Consider the following 21,673-nt stretch of genomic DNA (forward strand, 5'->3'; position numbering starts at 1 on the left):
CTGAGGAAATTACAAAATCCAGCTGTTATTGGTGGACCGACATTATGTTGATAAAGCCGGTGCAGAATTCCTGGTGACCTTTTGTGATGTTAAGGAAAACTGTGTCTTCTCTTAGCACACTTCCCCAGGCAACAAATAAGAAGAATGAGCCTCCCAGAAAATGAATCAGTCCTACAGTAAGAGCGGCAAATGTCATCCGAGCGTATTTACCTCGAGGAGCAGGCAGAACACGTTGATATTTCAGAGTGGGCTTTTATTGGGAACATCTCCCATCAGCACTAATGAGAGCTGTGGAGTTAAAGCCACTGCTCTCTCGTGCGTAGGGCGTGTTTCATCCTCAAGGCTAAAGCTTTGAACCTTTTTTTTACCTCTTACATGAAACGCTTTGGTAATTAGGCTAAATTTTTAACTATAAACATGGCTTTCTATGAATCCTCCCTGCCGTGTGTATGAATATCTAAAAAGTATCGAGGCTTTCATTACTATGCACTTCCCTGGTCACCATTGCCCCTTTCAGAGATACCTTTGTTTTATCAACACAGCAAAGCCAAATCCTAAGAAGAAAAAGCTTAGTGAGTCCTTCCACTCCCCTTGTGGACCCCCACCGGGATTCCTTTGATACTCAGAAGGTCTAGGAATTGTCTCGTGTTGCAGTAGAGTGGCCCTCTTTTTCATCTGCCCCTCTGGAAAACCAGCCAAAGGCCAAATCCAATGTGGTGGAAATACTCCCAAGAATAAAATGCCTAAGGAAAATGAGAAGAGCTGAAGACAAAAAACTACCTTCAGTTACTAGGGTTAAAAAGATGAGCATTCTGGAAGAATTCAGAGCATCAAAAAGATGAACATTCTAGAAGAATCCAGAGCATCAATAACCTTGGAGAGCAGCAACCTTCCTATCGTGAACCAGGCACATGTGTAAGACACATCCTCCATTCAACCCTCACAGCAGCCTGTCAGGAAGTTCAAGCCCCACATTGTTCTAAACTTCTGTAGAAAAGGGACTCCTGGGTCTACTTCTCTGTATGTACTTCTCAGTCTCCTATGTAGTTTACTAGATAGAAAACATAATGAAGGCTAGCCTGGCTTCTTTAAACAACTCAACATCTTTATCCATTTGTTGGAATTGAATGATAAATGTCACCAGACTTCCTTTGCTTTCTGCACTGATGGTTTGTCTCTAGCACAGGCGACATTAGCAGTTAGTAGAGGGCTATCTGGGGCTTTTTGTCAACATGGATGGAATTTCCTGTCCTGAGAAGTAAATTATCACAGAAGCAGATCTCCCTGAAGTCAAAGCTCCTGCCGTATGTGCTGCGGGTGTACAATGTGGAATTCCGTGATGGTGGTCAAATGTTGAGCAAAAGTTGAAAAGCTGAAGACTTCTCTTGGGGGCCTATTTTACAGCTGGAAGGCAGGAGTCAACAGAGCCCATATCGGAGGTAGCAATGGCAGAGGGGAAAGAATATGACATTGAAACACAAATTTATGTTTTCATCTCCCACTCACCTGGGGCAAATTTTTCTTACCGTGAGGAATAAATGTGAAGATGTGTGACTCATAGTCCATGTTTCTCTTCTATTTCAACCTCTCCTTCTGGTAGCAGATGAAAAATAAGTCACAAAAAATCATATGACCAAAGTATGTTATACAATTAACACATTGGCAAGATGGAAGAAATCCGATTGTGGTTGCAAAGCCTTTTTATTCTCGCCATTTTTCAGAGCACAGACTTGAGAAAAACCCAAGCTGACATTTCCTCATGACCAACTTATGGGCATGACACTCCTGATGGCTATCACAGCTGATTTAGAGAAAGGAGAACACTATCCCGATACTACATAATATTCATAACAGGGGGACTATTAGTTAAATATCATAAACTGTTGTGTCCTTCCAACCAGAAGCAAAAATTGATGTGACATAGGCTATTTACCAATCTCATCGAAGTAACTAATTATAAAGAAATACAATTTGAGGTTTTCTCCCCCCCAATTCAATTGAGCACACATTTGTGAACGCTTGCATGGACAAAAATAGTGCTGAATGGAATCCAACATAGAAGCAAATAATCCTAATACAGTGAGATACCTGCAGTATTACAGGTAGGCACGAAGTCAGGTGCAGGGAAGGATTCTTGGTTGCAGGTCACCGAGGAAGGTATTCTGAGGGGAGATGTATTACCAGAGTTTTAAACCACAAACATTAAGTTTCCTTAGTGGAGAAAAGAGGGAAGGCCATTCCAAGAAAACGTAACATGAATGTGCAAAATACTTCCAGGTGAAGGGAACTACATATGCAAAGGCATTTATTATCACGACATAGGGCTTTCCCCACCCCCATCTTTCTGCCTTTACATATACAGCTCATTTGGCCTTAAAATTATTTTGTTTTGTTTTTACTATTCTGGGTTTGTAGGTATTTCAACTCTGTATGTGCATTATCGGAAGATTAGATTTTTGTGTCCTATTATATGAAACTCCCGAAGGCCAGATTACCTGTTCGTTGTGTTCCTTAGGAACAAACCTACCACCACCATCAGGTTCACTGAGAGCTCCCGGTGCTACCAAACAAAACAAAGCAAAACAAAACAAATGTTTCATTGCGCCAGAAGAGTTCAGTCCCCATGGGCCACGGACCAGGGAGATCCGTTTGTGGCTTTTTAGCCTGTGGCTGGAGAGCTTAGAGGATGCATAATCTCCTCCGCAGGTGAAAACTGGCAGTGAAAGAACTCCGGGAGGCATTTGTGGGAGCTTTACTGCCTTTGTCAATGCCATGGGGGTCCTGGATTTTAACCTTCTGTGATAATCGCAAGAAGGTTGAGCATTGAAATCATTCATTTGTTCACTCAACATGCAGAGGGTGTCGGTGCCCTCTTCACCGTTATCCAGTTCTGACGCCTTTTTACCACCAATGCCGTTGGCAGTCTAGTGAAAATCTGAGTCTTCTCTCGCCCAGATGATCGCAATAGTCTTCCAGCTGATGTCCCTCTCTACCCCCTTGCCCCCCTGCCCTCTCCTTTTCACACAATAAGCAATTTTGTTAAAATGTAAGTCAGATTTCTCACTCTTTTGCTCAAAACTGGACAGTGGCTGCCACCCCCCCCCTACAGAAAAATACAAAATTGCAAACATTGCATGTGTTTAATACATATTCATTGAAGGAATAAAATGCCGTGAAGTAAACTGAGTGCCTATTAATCATGAGAAACTGAGCTAGACGTAGGGGCACAAAAACAGTGACATTCTTTTCTCTCCAGGGGTTTATATTTGGGATGTGAGATGAACTCACACATGAACAAATACAAAATAATGATAATTACTCTGGTCAAAAGTCCGCCTAAATATAGTTGGGGTACAAACAGTGGAACGGCTTCCTGGGTGGTCACAGAGGGTGAGGGAATGATGATATTCGACTCATAAAACAATAGAAATTCCAGGGTGTTAAAGGGTGTGGAGAGACTTTCCAGGCAAGAGAAACATAGGAACAAAGGTATTGAGGCGTGAATTTATAGCCAAGGAGCAGAAGTGATTGAATATGGCAGGACACAGGATATAGGAAGGGGGGGGTGAAGGGTACAGAAGCCAAAAGTTAGGCTAGAAGGGATAAACTAAAAGCCTTAACTGTCTTTCACTGCTTGAGTTCACTGTATATTTTCTAGGCAATGGGGAGTCACTGAGGTTTTTAAGATGGCAAAAATTTGGGGGTGCCTGGGTGGCTCAGTTGGTCAAGCTTCCAACTCTTGATTTCGCCTCAGGTCATGATCTCAACATTCGTGTGATTGAGCCCCATGTCAGGCTCTGTGCTGACAGCACGCAGCCTGCTTTGGATTCTCTCTTCGTCTCTCTCTGCCCCTCCCCGACTCACACGCGCACTCTCTCTCAAAATAAATAAATAAACATGAAAAAAGATTTTTTAAAAGATGGCAGAATTAGATTCAGTTTATACACCTAGAAGCACGGTGATGGGTCCACTAGAGAATCCAAAGTTGATTAAAAGTAAGAACTAACTTTTACTGAATGCCTACTATTTACCAGGCTCTGTGCTAAGACCTTCGTGTTTACTTCATTTCCTTCTCAGATCAGCCTATGCAATTGGTGCTGTTCTCTTCCGCCTTTAGAGATGGAAGGGCTGAGGCAGAAAGATGTCAAATCTAAGGTCATACTGTGGTAGGTTACAGAACCAAAACAGAAACCCAGAGACTCAGACTTTAGGAAACAGAGGAGAACATACATTAAGGAGATAGCATTCCAGAACATAGTCTATTATCATATATAACGGGTAAGGGAGGAGTAGTAGCCTCATATGACCCCTAGGCTTGTAGCTTGGATGACTGAATATATGGCAGTATAGATTATTATGTATGAGATGGCACAAATTTAGAAGAAAAGCTAATCAAGCATTTTGAATATATTTGTTTTTATATGCCTATTGGAAACCTGGAAAGCAGATGGACATACAGGTTGGATTTCAGGGGAGGGCTGGAGTGGGAGATGCAGATTTGGAACAGAGGAGGAGAGGTCATAGGGTAAACAAGATCAAAATCAAGAGAAGAGTGCTATTGGTTGAATTGTGTCCCCCTAGAAGATGTTGAAGTCCTAACATCCTCTACGTGAGCATGTGATCTTATTTGAAAACACTACGAGGTTTTGCAGATGATCAAGTTAAGGTGAGGTCATTAGGGTGGGTCCTAATCCAATACGACTGCGCGTTTATAAAAGGAGAAATTCTGACTGAGACATGGAGGAGACCATGTGAGGAGACCACCACCATGTGATGAAAGCAGAGAGTGGGGTGATGCATCCACAATCCAAGGAACACCACAGAGTTCCAGGAAACCACCAGAAACTAAGGGAGAGGCAGGCAACAGAGTCTTCTTCACAGTCTCAGAAGGAACCAACCCTACCAACAGCTTGATCTTGGCTTTCTAGCCTCCAGAACTGGGAGACAATACATTTCTGTGGTTTAAGCTACCAGTTTGTGGGACTTTGTTAAAGCCCTAAGGAAGTAATACACACAGGGAGAGCATGGGAGAGTGAGTGATTATTGGTGATCGCTGGACAGATCTGGTCAGTTCAAAAATGAGTTTGCCAGTCCATGAAGCAAGAAAGGCACTCCAAGAAAAGAATGAGCTTGTGAAAAGCACATGGAAATCTGAGAAAGGGGGTGCCAGCGCATTGCACCAGGCTAATCACAAGCAGCAGCTGTGGAGAGGTAAGAACACAGGGATCTGTTCATGAAAGTCCCTGTGAGCAGTGCTCTACAGACTTCATCTTATACTTGATAGAGAGCAATCCGAGGCCCCAGGGAATGATTAAATCTGCTTTTGTGTTTTAAAATGCTCTTGCTCTGTAAATGCAGTGGCAGTGGCAGCATAGTTTTTGAATCTACCAAAACGATCCCATTAAAATAAGCAGAGCAAAACTGAAGTTTTATTGCAATACCCGCAATAAAGCTCAGTGCTGAGATACCCCCGTCATTACCAAGGGACAAATTCGGGACAGTTCGTAAGAGCCATGTGGTATCGGCAACTATGTAGGAAGAGGCAGAGGGAAGACCTTAAGAACAGGAGAACCTCCAAATCCCCAACAGCCACTCACTGGAATATCCAATCTTACAGAAGAGGAAGAAAGGCCTAGAAGTGTGTTCTCAATGATCCAGTGCAAGGATGAGTCCAAGGGGACCATAACGCAATTAAATGTGATACTACTGGAGCAGTCTCATTACCCACAGACTGCAGACCCTTCCAAGACAAGGCTCCACACTAAGGAGAATCTGCTGGGAATAGATTCCAACTGAGCAGGACAAGGACAGCCACCAGAAATGAACGAGAAGGCCCAGATGGAAAGGAAGGGTCACAGAAACAAAGGCAGCTGATGTCAGAAAGTTGACAAGTTCTTCCTTCGTGAGAACAACAGAGGAATGAGCTCTGGAGCTATGAAACCAGCCAAACTATCCTGGCCCATTGACCCCTCCTAAAACTACATAAAAACTAAAGTAACTCATTAAACTTAGCAATGAGAAAAAGATCAAAACTATTATAAGGAAATGAAAATAGGAAATATGATGATGTTCCTGCAGATAATGAAAGCATACCAGGAAAAAAACACATGTGCAAAACAGATAAAAACCCTAAGCAAATATTTCAAAATGAGTTGAAATAAATTAACAGAATTATAAAAACTATGAAAGATGTAAATCCGAATTAGAAAAGCATCAGAAATAAATAGAAAGAAGTTAAGATTTGACAAGAAAGATGATATAACCCAATATAGAATTCTCATTTTTTTTTGAAAGCAGCTGAAAAATGAAAACTCAACTACAAGGAGTAAGACATTATCCAAACACCATAGTTAGCAGATAAATCGAAGGTCAAAATGAGGAAAAAATGAAATCATTAAGTAATTTGAGATTAAAAGAGTTCAGGGAAGTTGGTTGATACAGAAGATGAAGAAGATACAATATAACTAAATAGGAGTCCTCAAAGAAGGAAACCAAAGTAATGGAGAATAAATAAATAAATCTCAATACTATAAATCAAGAAGACTTGAAACTACATAATGAAGAGTATATGTACCACATTCCAGAGAAACTTGTGCAGAATATTCAGTATCAAGATACATTTTAATAAAACTATAGGTTTTCAAAGGGAAACAAAATATTCTTTGGACATCCAAACAAGCAGCTCAGGTAGTTTATAAGAGAAAGACTATAAGATTTTTATCAGACTTCCATTACAACAGTTTATGCTAGTAAACAGGAAATTAACAGATTTGATGGACTTAAATAAATAAATTGCAGATCTTGGGTCTTGTATGGAATAGGCATAGGTTTTACAAGCAAACTGACCCTCCAGTGAAAAGGTTGTCCCAGCTGTTCTGCTTTTGTACTTCGCTGCTGTATCCCTCCCATCCTCCCCTCTTGGTATCGGAGAATCTTTGCTTTGGGTAGGCTCTTTCACCGACTCTAAAAATGGGCACCCATTTTCATTTCAAATTGTGAGATTTTAGGAAACTTATTCCCACACAAGGCAAGATTCATAGGCACATGCTGTTGTAAATATGCAAGAACTCAAACACTATTGTCCCTATGCACCCTTCTTAAGTGATCTACTAGAGAATAAGCTTCAGTCAACCAAACATACTGCAAAGACACTGATCTAACAACTGGAGAAGTATTCTAGCCAACAACAACAACAAACAACAACAAAATTACAGTGATATGAATAGCCAAGGCAAACTTGAAAATGAAAAGCAAAACTGAAGGCATCATGATTCTGGACTTCAAGTTATATTACAAAGGTGTAGTCAAGACAGTATGGTACTGGCACAAAAATAGACACATAGATCTATGGAACAAAATAGAAAACCCAGAAATAAACCCACAGCTATATGGTCAATTAATCTTCCACAAATCAGGAAAGAATGTGCAATGGGATAAAAGACAGTCTCTTCAACAATTGGTGTTGGGACAATTGGACAGAAACATCCAAAAGAATGAAACTGGACCACTTTCTTACACCACACACAAAGACAGATTCAAAATGGATTAAAGACCTAAATGTGAGCCATGAAACAATAAAAATACTACAGGAGAACACAGGCAGTAATTAATGTCTTTGCCATTGGCCATATCAACTTCTTTCTAACTATGTCTCTTGAGGCAAAGGAAACAAAAGCAAAAATAAACTATTGTGACTTCATCAAAATAAAAAGCTTCTGTACGGCGAGGAAAACCATCAGCAAAACTAAAGGCAATCTACAGAATGGGAGAAGATATTTGCAAATGACGTATCTGATAAAGGGTTAGTATCCAAAATATATAAAGAACTTATAAAAGTCAACACCCAAAAAACACATAATCCAATTAAAAAAATGGGCAGAAGACACAAATAGCCACTTTTCCAAAGAAGACATAGAGATGGCCAATAGACACATGAAAAGATGCTCAACACCACTCATCATCAGCGAAATACAAATCAAAACCACAATGAGATATCACCTCACACCTGTCAGAATAGCTAAAGTCAACAACACAAGAAACAACAGGTGTTGGCAAGGATGCGGAGAAAGAGGACTTCTCTTGCACTGTCGGTGGGACTGCAAACTGGTACAGCTACTCTGGAAAATAATATAATAATAATAATATGTGATGCAGCAATTGCATTACTAGGTATTTACCCAAAGAATACGAAACTACTGATTCGAAGGGATACTTACACCCCAATGTTCATAGCAGCATTATCTACAATGGCCAAGTTATGGAAACAGCCCAAGTGTCCATTGACTGATGAATGAATAAGGAAACGGTGGTATGTTTATACAATGGAATATTACTCAGCCATTAAAAAGCATGAGATCTTCCCATGTGCAACCATGTGGCTGGAACCAGAGAATATTATGCTAAGTGAAATAAGTCAGTCAGAGAAAGACAAACTATATGATTTCACTCATATGTGAAACTTAAGATTAACAACCCCAAAAAATGAGCAAAGGGGAAACAAAAGAGAGAAAGAGGCAAACCAAGAAACAGACTCTTAACTATAGAGAGCAGACTAATGGTTACTAGAGGGGATGGGTTAATTAGGTGATGGGGAGTAAGAAGGGCACTGGTGGTGATGAGCCCCAGCTATGTATGGAAGTGTTGAATTACTATATTGTAAACCTGAAGCTAAGATTACACTGTATGTTCATTAACTGGAATTTCAATAAAAACTTAAAAAATTTTTAAGGGTGATAGACTCAGATATCACCGTTTCGCAACCCTAATGAATGAAGAGATCTTGGAAACGATCAACAGTGGATGATGGTGTCATAAAGGAGAACAGCAGGGTCTCCTCAAGAAAGTACTCAACCTCACCTGCTAAAAACGATCAAACTTGAATCTGATCAACACTAACTACCTCACTGAAGAAAACAAAAAGGACAGCTATGTTAACCACACCTCATGAATGCAATCATCAAGATCAAGACAGTGAAAAATATGCAGGAAATGAAAAAACAATGGAAGAGGAATCCGTGGCATAAAAGAGACTTACGATACATGTCAAATAATCATCACACAGGGGTCTTATTCGGATTGTATTTCAAACAAACTGTAAAGAAATTATGATAATCAGCAAAACGTGAAAACCAAGTATTTGACAATACTAAATTATCCTTATTTGTAATGTAATAGCGGTATTGCATTTATGCATGTAAATTATCTTTAATAAAATATTTACAGATGAAATAACATGATGCCTGGGATTTGCCTCCAGATAATCTGGTGGCAGGGAGTCAGTGGAGGTATAAATGACAAATGACATGTGTGTTGTGCATACACATATCGACAATGGCTTGATCCGGGTGGCTCAATACACGATTTTTTTTCTCCTTTTGTACATGTTTGAAATTTTCAATAATAAAACTTTCTTTAACATTTTTTAGACATTTATTTATTTTTGAAAGACAGAGAGAGACAGAGCACGAGCAGAGGAGGGGCAGAGAGAGAGGGAGACACCTGATCCGAACAGAATCCGAAGCAGGCTCCAGGCTCTGAGCTGTCAGCCCAGAGCGGACGTGAGGCTCGAACTCACGAACCGTGAGATCGTGACCTGACCTTCGCGAAGTCGGACGCTTAACCGACCGAGCCACCCAGGCGCCCCAATAAAATGTTTTTTAAAAAGACATCAGGAGGGTTTACAAGCACATACACTTTAATACTTCAGGCTTGCGTGGAGCCCTAGGAAAAATCCGTCTCCTGAATACCATTGAGCCCATAGAAAAACTGACCGGAAAGAATGTGTGTAGATTGTCAAAGTAGTAAACCCCTTCTACACCCGCGTTTCCAACACATTGCACCCCCTCTTCATTTTGCAAGTCAGTGGAATACCTTGCACGAGCACAAAGATTGCAGTGACTTCTCAAAGTGAACTTTGAAGAATAAGGGTACTTGTTCAATGGTCAACTTTGGACGTGAAATTAACAAGCCACCAAAGTCATTGTTTCACGTGTCCTTACACATTGTGATTTGCAGAAAAGAAAAACAGCCCGGGTGTTTGAATTATAAATTGCCACTCATTTCTTTCTTATTCTCCATGTTTTCTTTCTAGATATTTCCACACCATATACTTAGGTATTCGAAGCCGGCAGAGTGGGGAGAATGACAGATGGAGGTTTTACTGGAAAATGGTGTATGAGTATGCAGATGTGAGTATGCTGCATTTGCTAGCCACCTTTCTGGAAAGTGCTCCACAGCTGGTCCTGCAGCTCTGCATTATCGTACAGACTCATAGCTTACAGGCCCTCCAAGGTAAGGGCTTGCAATTTGGTTTCTGAATTTGGGGAAAGATTGGCTACTTTTGTCACAATCCGAGGAACTGTTCTAATATGCTGTGTTGACAGAGGCCACGGTCCTCCCTGTTAGAAGTCTGCTACTTGACGCGAGAATTTGTGAATGATGCACATTTTCTGCTTCACAATTACTTGTTACGGCTAATTTACAGAAAGACAGTTCTGGTTTGCCTTCCAGCTGCCCTCTGAGTAGGGAAAGAGCTTGTATGATTTGACATGTGGTCAGTATGAAAATAGCAGAGTTTTTCTGTCTTGTATGGTAGAATGATTTCCAAAAATTTGGGGGGGGAAACGGCCTAGCTCTCTCTCTCTCTTTCTGATAATATTTATAACATATTTGAATATTAGGGTAATCTCCATAATTTCCTTTTGACATTAAGAAACAGAGAGACAGAGAGATTAAAAGGAAATGGTAAAGGTGGCCATAATATTGTTTTCAAATCATTGGGAAAAACCTGTTGTCAATATTTAACAATACATTGTTTGTACACTGAGTTTTATGAAAAGAATATCAGACTAATATTTTTGTCTTGCTGTCTTGTTTGATAATCTCATCAGGAAGACTAACACTTATAACAGATCTGCCCTGACATTTCCTTAGGATCTGATACTCAAATCTTTTCTAGCAGCAAGAAGATTCAGACAGACCAGTGAGCACATAAGCGACTAAATGGCTGGATGGAGGTTGGCTAGGTAGCCCCTTTCTAAACGAGGGGTGTCCTGGTAATTTGTCAATTCTGTAACTAAACAGATGCTGTGGAACAGTGAACATGTTATAATGTGCTTGTTTTGTTTCAATCTCATTAGCGCCTTTGCTGTGACTTCCTCCACGTCTATACATGTTGCCGTCCTGTTCTGGGCCACGCTCTAACTTCAGATTTGATCTGGCTGGTGTGGGGAATCTCTGTAATGTCCTGATCACTTCTTATAGCAATGGGCACGTTAGTTTGGACTGAGCGCTTTAATTGGCAAGGGGTGGGGGGGCATATTAGAGGAAAAGAAAAATGGAAAGGGTACTGGTAGATGGGGGCCCATTTCTTTGTGAATGTCTGGCCCACTCTGGCTCCGCATTAGAAGAGCTTCGGTCCAAGAAGCTTGAGAAAAAGGTCAAAGACATCCATAGGGTGTGATTCTCAAGTGCTAGAAAGCACATTGGAGGAAAGAGAACGTGGTGTGTTAGTATGAAAACAGATGAGAAAGCAAGACGCGTAAGTTAGCTGCAGACGGACGACTCTCTTTAGTGGTGAAAGGCCACGAGCTACAGAAAGACGATCTGGCTTTGGTTAACTCACTTTTTTGGGAGACCGCGTGCAAGTCACTTAATGTCTCGGGGCCCCCGCTTCTCAAATGTAAAGGTCCCAAATGAAACTAGATGATCTCCAAACTCCTCGGAGCTCTATTCCGTCTCCGTATCAGTGAATGTCCAGGAACCTCACAGGGCCAGGTTTATATGCATTAGGAAGTGGTGTGTAAATGAGGACATCAGTATAAAGGGCAACATCAAACTAAATCTCTATCCAGGAATCTGGTACTTATCTCCAGAACAACTCGACAATCTCTTAGTGTCATTACACAAGAGGGAAACCCAGACACGAAGGTGGAGGGTTGCAAGCTGCCTTGCACTGGCCCTAGATTACTGGATGTCCCTATAATTTTCTAAAAGATTTAGAAAATCATAGAGGAGCTTTGATCCTAAAGATGATGAACTAGGGCAAGAAAGAGGTGAGAGAGGGCCTAAGAAAATCAGATCACTTCAGCTCGAGAGTTTTACAGGGAAAAAAAAAAAAGTAGAGAAAAGGCAATCCTTAGTTTTTCTCCCATTATTTATTCTCAACATAGGAATCAAAATTTCTGTTTCTCAGAGTTGTGGCTCTTCACTGACACCTGGTGTCCCCAGCTCATCTGCTAAGCTCACATTTGCATGAGGCTTGCTTTGAGAGCCAGACCTCGTCCTTGGCCAAGGCAAGCCATGCTGTGAAACTTGGAAAGCTCTGGGGGAAATATGTTCTGTAGCGCTCCCAAGGTGGTCAAAAGACTTGGCTGATTCAAAGATCACCAGGATCAACGCAAGTCATGGAGCACGAGATAAGGCATTAGCCTTCGAGGGGGATCCTAGTGTTGCATTTTTTTAAACTAGGGAGGTGGGCAGAAAGTTATGTTAAAAGACCAAACAGCGGAAATACCTGACACCCAACAACAAGCACAAAACCTCCAGCAAATGAAGTTGAGCGCAGGCCCCACTATCTAAATCATTTTGCATTTTAAAGAGAAATCTGTCTTCAGAGAGAGCTCCCAAATTCACCCCTCTGCTGATAGATGATCCCGCTTGAAATGAACCAGCTTGTAAATTAAATGATGTGAATACATTACAGGAACAGAGCTTTTTCCCCTCTAGGAAGAGAAACACAAATGTGATAGAAGCTAGTCTGGCATATATTTTCATATGTATTTATGGTGGAAGATTCTTGGGATTTTATAGGTAAAAACAATATTCTGTAGTGAATGCAAATAATCAGTGGCACGAGCCCTCTGAAGTATTTGCAAAGAGCTCGGAATTAAAATCTTTAAAAAATTCTTATTTAGTGGGTAGAGAGCGGTCCTACGTCTGCAAGTCCTTCTTGTACGTGACTGTCTAGAATTATTATTTTTTTAGGATAGAAATCTCAATTTCAACCATCTACTACTCTCCGAAGGTCTCTCTTTTAAAAACCAGTAAGAAAGGCAAGCAAAAAATACGACATGTTAAAACTGATGCTTAAAGGTTGTATTCTCCTTATGTAAGTTGGCATAGCCCTGAAACATTGTGAGCTGTCAAAATTCCTTTCTCAGCATTCCTTACTTATTGAATAATTAAGTCAGAGATACCTCATCATACTGGAGGCTGACAGGCTCAGTGGTGAGCCATGCAAGTACAGTATAATTATTTCTCCGTTTGCACTGTCCCGGGAAGGACACTTTGGCTCCTGTCCTGAGACCAGGAATCAGAGTAGAGCAGAAGTTTGAACATGAACGTCCGGTCTTTTCGCTCCTCACTGTCACCTTAAACAGAACTGCTGCTCTTCATAGAAACTGGAATTTCCCTCGGAATATCTATCTCTGAAGTATAAGAAATACTCAAGAAGGTCCACTTGTACATGCATAGCTTAGATGGCGTATAGTGCCTGGGGCCACTTAGAACAGCATCCTGTGCTTGGAGTTTCCAGCATGCATCTTGTTATGATTTTCCAGTCCAATTTCATATCACCTGCCAGGAGCGGAAGAGACAGAGAGATTAGAGAGATTAGAGGAAGGGAGAGAGGGAGGGAGAGAAGGAGGGAGGAAGGAAGGGAGGGAGGGAGGAAGGAAGGAAGGAAGGAAGGAAGGAAGGAAGGAGGGAAGGAAGGAAGGAAGGAAGGTGGGAAGGAGGAAATGAAGGAGGGAGGGAAAGGAGGAAGGACAGGGATGGAGAAAGAGAGAGAGAAGTAGAAAGACTTCCTGGAAAGCCGAGATGGGCAATGGTGTACCGATTAGTCCCCATTTGAGGACACTGCTCTTGGTGTTAAAGATGTGAGATGTGGCCCAACGCCTGCCTGTCCTCTTTTTAAGCAACGTCTCAAACCCATCCAGGGCCGTTGATTGTGTCTAGGTGGTACAAGCAGGGGTAGAAGGTTGACTGTCTACCTTCTATAGAAAGAAGCTGCCCTACCTGACCTTTTGGCAAGCTAGGCTAGAGGGTCTCTAAGTCACTTTTAGTGTTGTGAGTGCAATTCTCCGAACGCTCGGTTTTGGTTGTGTGTGGACCCAGCCTCCCATAATTGGCAGAGAAGCTATTGATTCAAGTACAAACAAGCGTCCCCAGGTCTTTGCTAGCTCGATGCCATGCTCCGTGGGGTCAAAGGGTGTGCTCCGTGGAGCAGCCCGGGGAATGCTGTGCAGGGTCATGGCACACGATGTTTTCTTGACAGGGAGTGTGTGTGTGTAAGCCACAGCTCAGGCTGGTGCGGCCCGGTCGCCTAGCCCTGGCGGCCAGGTGCGCATGGGCACCAGTGAAGGCATCGTGCAGAAAAGTGATTCCTTGAAAGGAACCATCTAGGCAAACCAAGAGAAATCAGGCCTTCACTAGATGCAAGTGGGTGCCAATCCGCGAACCCAAACGTTTCCCCTTTTTCCAGCTGGCTGAGGCTCTTCGTTTCCAGTTTCCACCTTTACTTGTCATTATGAGAAGATCCCATTTTACACTCTACGTGCACTTGGCTGTGATGTGCGGAGTGAGTGACAAATAAATGCCCTCCCACAGGCCATGTGTCCAGGACAGCTTTGTCGAGCAAGAAGGACACCGACGCCTACTTCGATCCTGGTTTCTTCATATCCAAAACGCCACGTGTTGCCCCCTTTTTCCAACAGTTTATCCCGAAGGCTTCATGAAAAGGAGGGAGGAAAGGGGGGGCTGGGAGAAGTGCTTACTGATCCATTTCCTCTCTTGCCTCCCGTGAGATCACGGGGGAAGTCACAAGTTAAGGGGCTGTCCTCAAACATCCAGCACTGCCCCCAGAAAACTGAGGCAACCGAGACATCCCTGAAGTGTGAAACACACCTCATTTGCCACGTCCTGATGAGGACCTTCAAGACCAAAATCGTGGGATGCCCAGTCGTTCAACTCCGAGTAAAGGTAGAGCCACACCCAGCTCCCTTTGCAGGGTTCAGGTCAGAGGAGAAACCCAGCTACCTCAGCCCTCCTCCTCTGCCAGATGACTGTCTCCACATGTGCCTGGCTCTACCTCTGCCTTCGGGGGAGGGGAAGCACAGGCAAGAGTGCCAGCCTGTGAGTGGGACTGTGTCCCACATCCCTTTAGATCTGTCTGCTCTGCAGTTGCTATTTTCATTAGTTAATTAACACATTTATCGAATGTCTCTTATGTGCATGATGGTGTGTGAAGCCCCACAAAACTTGTCCTAAAAAAAGTTCATGTTTTATTAAAAGTGTATACTGTGACATTATAAACAGCGTGACAAAATATATTTAGAAGCACCTAATTTATCTGGGTGTGTGCTAGAATGTTCTATTCTCTCGACGGGATGCTTTAAATGAGGGGAGCGCTTGACCGTGTCTAGCTCACCTGCCCCCACTGAGGGCCCACTGAGCCTCTGCTTGAGTCGTTGTTCATCATAGGACAGTTCTGATGGCATCACAGAAACTGTCGGAAAAGGGCCTTCTCGGGCCTCTAGCCCATCGCTCTACCTGACACGTGAATTTCTGATCAATTCCACCTTCGCTCCCTCCGTTCAATCTCAGGGTCCACCCTCTCACCAGGAGGGCTACTCGTTATAAGTCTGAGAGGCAGAAGCTCTCCTCGCCACCTCTGAACAAGCAGTACCCCATCCCCTCTGTGGAATGTTCTTCCCAGTGCCCTTGGTGCATTGGATGTTCACGCCAAGCAGGTTACTTTCAGTCCATGGGCACAGTTGTCTCCTGGAGTTGAGCTGAACACGTCACAGGAGTCATTGTGGGTTTCTGAAGCTGTTCGTTGAACCTCTTCCCCCTTCATGTGACCCCTTAGCCTAATTAGATAGCATAGAAACTAGATGAAATCTGCATGTGCAAAAGAGAGGTGTTTCTGTGCAAGCTATGCTGACAGTTTCAGGAAAAGCAGAGCAGCCCAGACCAGGGGAGTGCTTTCCCAACCACGGAGTCTCAAAGCATCGGGACGCCGCTCCTGTCACCTGTTGTCTGGCCCCCCAGAGGTGGTGGGTGCCGCGCTGAGTGTGGCGGGTCCCAAGGGCCGCACCCTGGCCACTGCCCCCACCCCCTGCAGTGTGGTGCGCGTGCCCATAGCCGTCTGCCCTCCTTTGCACAATGCTTGCCAAGAGCCGCGTGCACATGCCTCAAACGTCCCCCCTGACACTCTGTGTATCTCTGAACATTAGCTGCAGGTTTTTTGGTGTGGTTTTGGTTTTTTTGGTTTTTGGGTTTTTGGTTTTTTTTTTTCTTTTTTGTTTTTTGAGATGATTTGTCAGTTATAGTAATCAGGAATGCAGACCACGTTAGATATCCCGGAAGAAGAGATTCAAATCAGGTTGTCTACTCCATGGAGGCTGAGAAGCTGAGAGGACAAAAAGGCAGATGTCATAAAAGGAAGAGATTCCTAACGAAGGGGTGAGGCTCCCAACCCTAGAGCCAGAGGCATGAAGGAAAAGGCGCTCAGATCTCTGGGGAGGGCACAACCTGATGGGTGTGGCTGACAAAGGGGCGGGGCACGGCCTCTGCCTTCATTGACATTGACCAGCCTGGAAAGCAGCCGGGCAGGGATGCAGCAAGCCCCCCCACCCCCCACCCCCGACCTGGTGAGGCTGTGCGGGGCGACAGCAAACGAAGCTGAGGACAGGAGGTAGGGGCTTTAGAAGCCAGTAAGGATAGGATGCCGATCTGAGCTGGAATCCAGAAAAAAGTCTCCTCTCTTCCTACCTTCCAACCTCCTGCCAGTGCTACCTCTCAGCAGAGCTTCATGGGAAACCAGCTGGTCAGGGGGTCCTGGAAATCTCTGCAGGCCCAGCCCCCGCCCTCAGGTGAGGAGTAATACATTGCCCATTCTGTGGTGTTACTTTTGCCGGCTTCCATCTGAGAAAGGGTAACCAAACTTGTTAAAGCCCGAAAGGGGACCGAATGAGACCGATGCACGGGTTTTAGATCATGGAGATCGCTCACGTAAAAGATCTGGCAACTGACACGTCCTGCTTCAGTGTATGGCCACAGACCTCAAGTGGCCCCCCAGCAGTGTCCAGCAATCCTACCTTATCTTTCCCAGAAATTCCCTGTCCTGCCCCCACACTCGCCGTTTCCTACCTTCTCCTGTGTCCTCGTACTCCCAATACTCCTCATCTGTTACTCTGAATTGCAAGCCTCACTTCTTATTTCAGTGAGAAAACAGAAGCAGTCAACCAGGAGCTGTTTCCTTTTCCATTCTAACTGTGCCGCTCTACCAGCTTCTACGCCCGTCAACCCCGGGCCCCTCCATTTACAAGGATAAACTGAGCGGGCACCTGTCCATCCCCCCCTCCTGTCAGTGCTGGATTCCGTCCCTGCTCACCCACTCAAGCATCTTCTTCATGAAATTGGCCCCTCTCCCTCTCCTGCATATCCCTTTAACTTTCACTGGATTTTTGCCAGCATCCTGTAATAACTCTCATCTTTATTAGAGGAAAACCTTGGCCCTTATCTACCATAGTACCTTCTCGCTCTTCACAGACTCCTTGAAAGATATGTCTACCCTCTCTCCTCTTCTTCACTTCCTATGCTGTATATCTGGTTTTGTTTTATAATTTTTAAACATTATTTTTGAAGTATAACACATGCACAGGAAAGGACACAACCATCATAAGAAACTGCTACCAAGAGAGGAACATTGGCAGCATCACAGAAGCTCTGTTCTTTTTTTCTTTTTTTTTAATGTTTATTTATTTTTGAGAGCGAGAGACAGAGCACGAGTCCGGGAGGGGCAGAGAGAGAGACACACAGAATCTGAAGTGGACTCCAGGCTCTGAGCCATGAGCCCAGAGCCCAACGCAGGGCTCGAACTCACGAACTGTGAGATCATGACCTGAGCCGAAGTCAGACGCTCAACCGACTGAGCCACCCAGGCGCCCCTTATTTTAAAATGTTTTTTTAATGTTTATTTATTTTTGAGAGAGAGAGAGAGAGAGAGACAGAAAGAGCACGAACAGAAACTCACTCTCGTGCTCTAAAATAATCCATTGTAAGAATGAACCTCAGTTTATTTATCCACTCTACTGTTGTTGATGGACGCATGGTTTGTTCTCAGTTTGAGAGCGTTATAAATAATGTTGCTGTGGATGGTTTTTGTATGCCTTTACACACGTACGCATATTTCTCTTGGGCTAATACCCAAGAGTGAATTTGCCGAGTCCTGGAGTACGGGCACAGCGAGCTTTCGTAGATGATGCTGAAGTATTTTCCAAAGCGGTCGCACCAAATTACAGTCGTTGCTACCGCAGTGCGGTTGTGTTGAGATTCTTCCGAACCCTCTCCAAAATTTGGCAGGGTTGGTCTCAATTCTAGCTCTGAGTAGGATCTCAGGGTGATTTGTATTTGCATTTCCTGATAACGATCAAGCTAAAAAGTGTCCTTGATCCTTCTCTGTTTCCTCCCCCCTTTATCCAACCGGTCAGCAAATTCTCTCTGATCCACCTTCAAAATACGCCCCCAAGCTGATCCCATACGCCACCTCTATCTCTACCACACCCCCCTCCAAGCCACAGTCTAGCGAGACTTCTCCCAGGAGCTGCTCTCCCTGCCTCCTCCCTACCTCCACGTGGTCTATGTGCCACATAGCAGCCATCGTGATCTTTGTATCTCTTTGTCATTTTACTTCGCTCTTTAAAACTCTGGTGATTCTTCGTTGCAGTTAAAACAAGCTCAACCTTTTTTTTTTTTTTTTTTTTTTTTAACGTGTGTGTGACAAGGTGCCCTGGTTTGGCACCTCCACACCTTCTAGTATTCACTACTCACCCAAGCCCGATGACACTAGCCTGCTCTTTCTTAGACACACCACGTTGGCATTTGCGGGGCCTTCGCCTTGCCATTCCTTCTTATCCTCACATGACTCATCCTCTGCCCGTGGGACCACACTCAAACATCGCTGCTAAAACTCACATCGCATAACACTCTCCATTTCCGTCCACGTTGCTACAAAGGGCCATATTTCATCCTTTCTCATTGCCACATAGTACTCCGTTGTGTATATTGACCACAATTTCTTTGACAATAAATTTCATATATTAAAAATAAATAAATAAATAAATAGATAAATAAATAAATAAATAAAACTCACATCGCCTTCCCCACCAATAGCCTCTCCCTCTCTCCTCACTCCGTGTTATTTTCGCCATAGCCAGTGGAAATTGTTTTTCGTTCACGTGGATTATTGTTATTCCGTCACCCCTGGTGGAGGGCAAGCTGTGGGACAGCAAGGAATGGAGAGATGACAGCGAAAAATAGAAAAGCACTCAAAAAGTATTTGACTAAAGAATTTAGCGTGTAACTACCATGCCCAGGAGCTACCTTATTTTTTTACTGGTTCCTCAACTGGACTAGGCAATACAGACTGCGATTTAAGTTTCCATGGAAAATCATAGTGTTATTTTACATAGATGAAACACATAATATAAGCTCCCCCATACATTGTATTAAAAAAATTTTTTTTTATCTATTTGTGAGGGAGAAAGAGAACACTAGTGGGGAAGGGGCAGAGAGAAGGGGCAGAGGATTCGAAGCGGGCTCTGTGCTGACCGCAGAGAGCCTGATGTGGGGCTCAAACCCACGAGCCATGAGATCGTGACTTGAGCCATAGTCACTCAACCAACTGAGCCACCCAGGCACCCCCCCAATACTGTATTTTTACATATTTTGAAATTTTAAAATGTTAACTTTGATTCTCTATTATACCTGCCATTCAAGATAAAATAGAAAACACAAATACACACAAAGGAGAAAATAAAAGCTATCTTCCGGACAGAAGTAATAAAAATCCTGCAACTGAGAAATAATTCATGATTATATTTTATTGCTTTTCCTTATAGACTTCTTTCACGTTTTAGTATATGTTACATTACAATAGAATTAAAATATGGATACTGTTTTATAACCTCTTTTTTTTGACAACACATCATGAACATATGTCCATAACTATGTGTATATTGTTCCTACACCATTTCTTTTTTAAAAAAATTTTCTAACATTTATTTGTTTTTGAGAGACAGAGGGAAACAGAGCACGAGCAGGGGAGGGACAGAGACAAAGGGAGACACAGAATCCGAAGGAGGCTCCAGGCTCCGAGCTGTCAGCACAGAGCCCGACGCAGGGCTTGAACCCACAAACCCCGAGATTGTGACCTGAGCCAACCTCGGTCGCCTAACTGACTGAGCCACTCAGGCGCCCCGTTCCTACACCATTTCTAACAACTACATAATTTACCAACATGGGTTATCTTCTTCTTTTCCACGAATTCCCTGTTTTTAAAATCATAAGTTATCAAATTATAGTAAGAACTAAATCTTTGCAGATAGCCTCAATTACTTCTCAAAGATAAATGCCTAAAAGTGGAAATATTCTGGAGTTAAGGGCAGGCAGGGTTTGAAGGCTTTTGACACATACTGTCACATTGGCAATTTTAAGGTACGCTCCTTCAGAAGAATTCCGCAGTGTCTCAAGTTTCTGATCCATAAGCACAGGAAGTCAGTGAGCACAACAGTTGTTAACAGGGACCGAAAAATGGGCAAATCTCTTGGTATCTAGGGAAGAGCGCTTAACCATGCCCATTGGAATAGGAAGGTCTTGATTCCAAGAAGTGTCCTCATTTCTTTCCTTGTTACTTCGTTGCATCCGCCTTCATAAAGTTTGTAAAAGTTCTATGAAGCAGCAGCAGTTCATTGTGGATGAAACAAAAATTTAAGAACAGCGCCATCCGAAACTTGACTGGAATCAAAATTGTAAGGAAAAGCGGGCATTAAGTTCCTCAAAACACATGACAAAAATATGACCAAGGAACACTTGTAAAGGGTTAAACGATACAAAAATTACAACACAGCAGCCTCTACGCTGGACAGTTGTGATCTCTTCTGGCTTTATAAATATACTCAATGTACCCAATAGCATTTAGTGCAAAACCCTGCTGGGTATTGAAAAAATAAATAAAAGACGGCAGGCTCTGCCTTCCAGGTGCTGACAAACTCAGTCGAGGCTGCCAAAAAACAAGGGCAACCTTAGCAATGATGCCTGCACTCAAAGGCTATTACACATTCCTTCCTGGCCCACGCTTGGCTCATACAAAGCAATCGATGGATATTTGTTGAATAAAATGAAAAATGAATACCTGCTATGTGGCAGAGCCCTCTGCTAGATGTGATTGATACAAAAACAAACGGCACAGCCCCTGGTCTCAAAGACTTCAATGTACTGGAAAAAGAAGACCAAGAAGCCATTTTAACTCCATTACACTCCGTGTTCTATTTGTGGCCACGTTCAGACCCTTGGGTGACCCAGAATGATCCTTTATGGACAATGATGCAGGGGAAGCAGAAATGCCACGCCTGCTGACTGTGTTCAAAAAAAGATGTCAAGGCACGTAGGAAGAATGATGGAAGGTGTCATGAAAAGAATGGCTTCCAAGCTGGGTCACAAACGATGCCTAACATTTTTTCACATTCTTTTTTAGGAAAAAAAAAAAAAGAAAGAAAGAAAGAAAGAAATGTGAACAAAACCAGAAGGAGGAGGCTGGTGATTTTGTCTATGCCTATCTGTTCAGCAACGCTGGTGACAATGGTCTCCTCAAAGCCATGGGATCGTTGAT

The 21,673-nt window shown here is 43.1% G+C and overlaps 1 protein-coding gene across 2 annotated transcripts in view; it reads left to right on the top strand.

Moving 5' to 3' along the window:
- XKR4 (XK related 4) overlaps positions 1-21,673 on the top strand; it is a 431,032-nt gene that overhangs the window by 248,695 nt on the left and 160,664 nt on the right. For both annotated transcript variants that reach the window (XR_014136563.1, XM_060610542.3), the window contains exon 2: positions 10,091-10,290. Coding sequence is in view for 1 of the 2 variants with exons in the window: in XM_060610542.3 (XP_060466525.1) it covers positions 10,091-10,290 (200 nt within the window). In the remaining variant the exon portion in view is untranslated. The remainder of the gene's footprint in view (positions 1-10,090; positions 10,291-21,673) is intronic.

The sequence above is a fragment of the Panthera onca genome, chromosome F2, assembly GCF_046562875.1.
Source record: "Panthera onca isolate mPanOnc1 chromosome F2, mPanOnc1 haplotype 2, whole genome shotgun sequence".
Classification (NCBI taxonomy): domain Eukaryota; kingdom Metazoa; phylum Chordata; class Mammalia; order Carnivora; family Felidae; genus Panthera; species Panthera onca.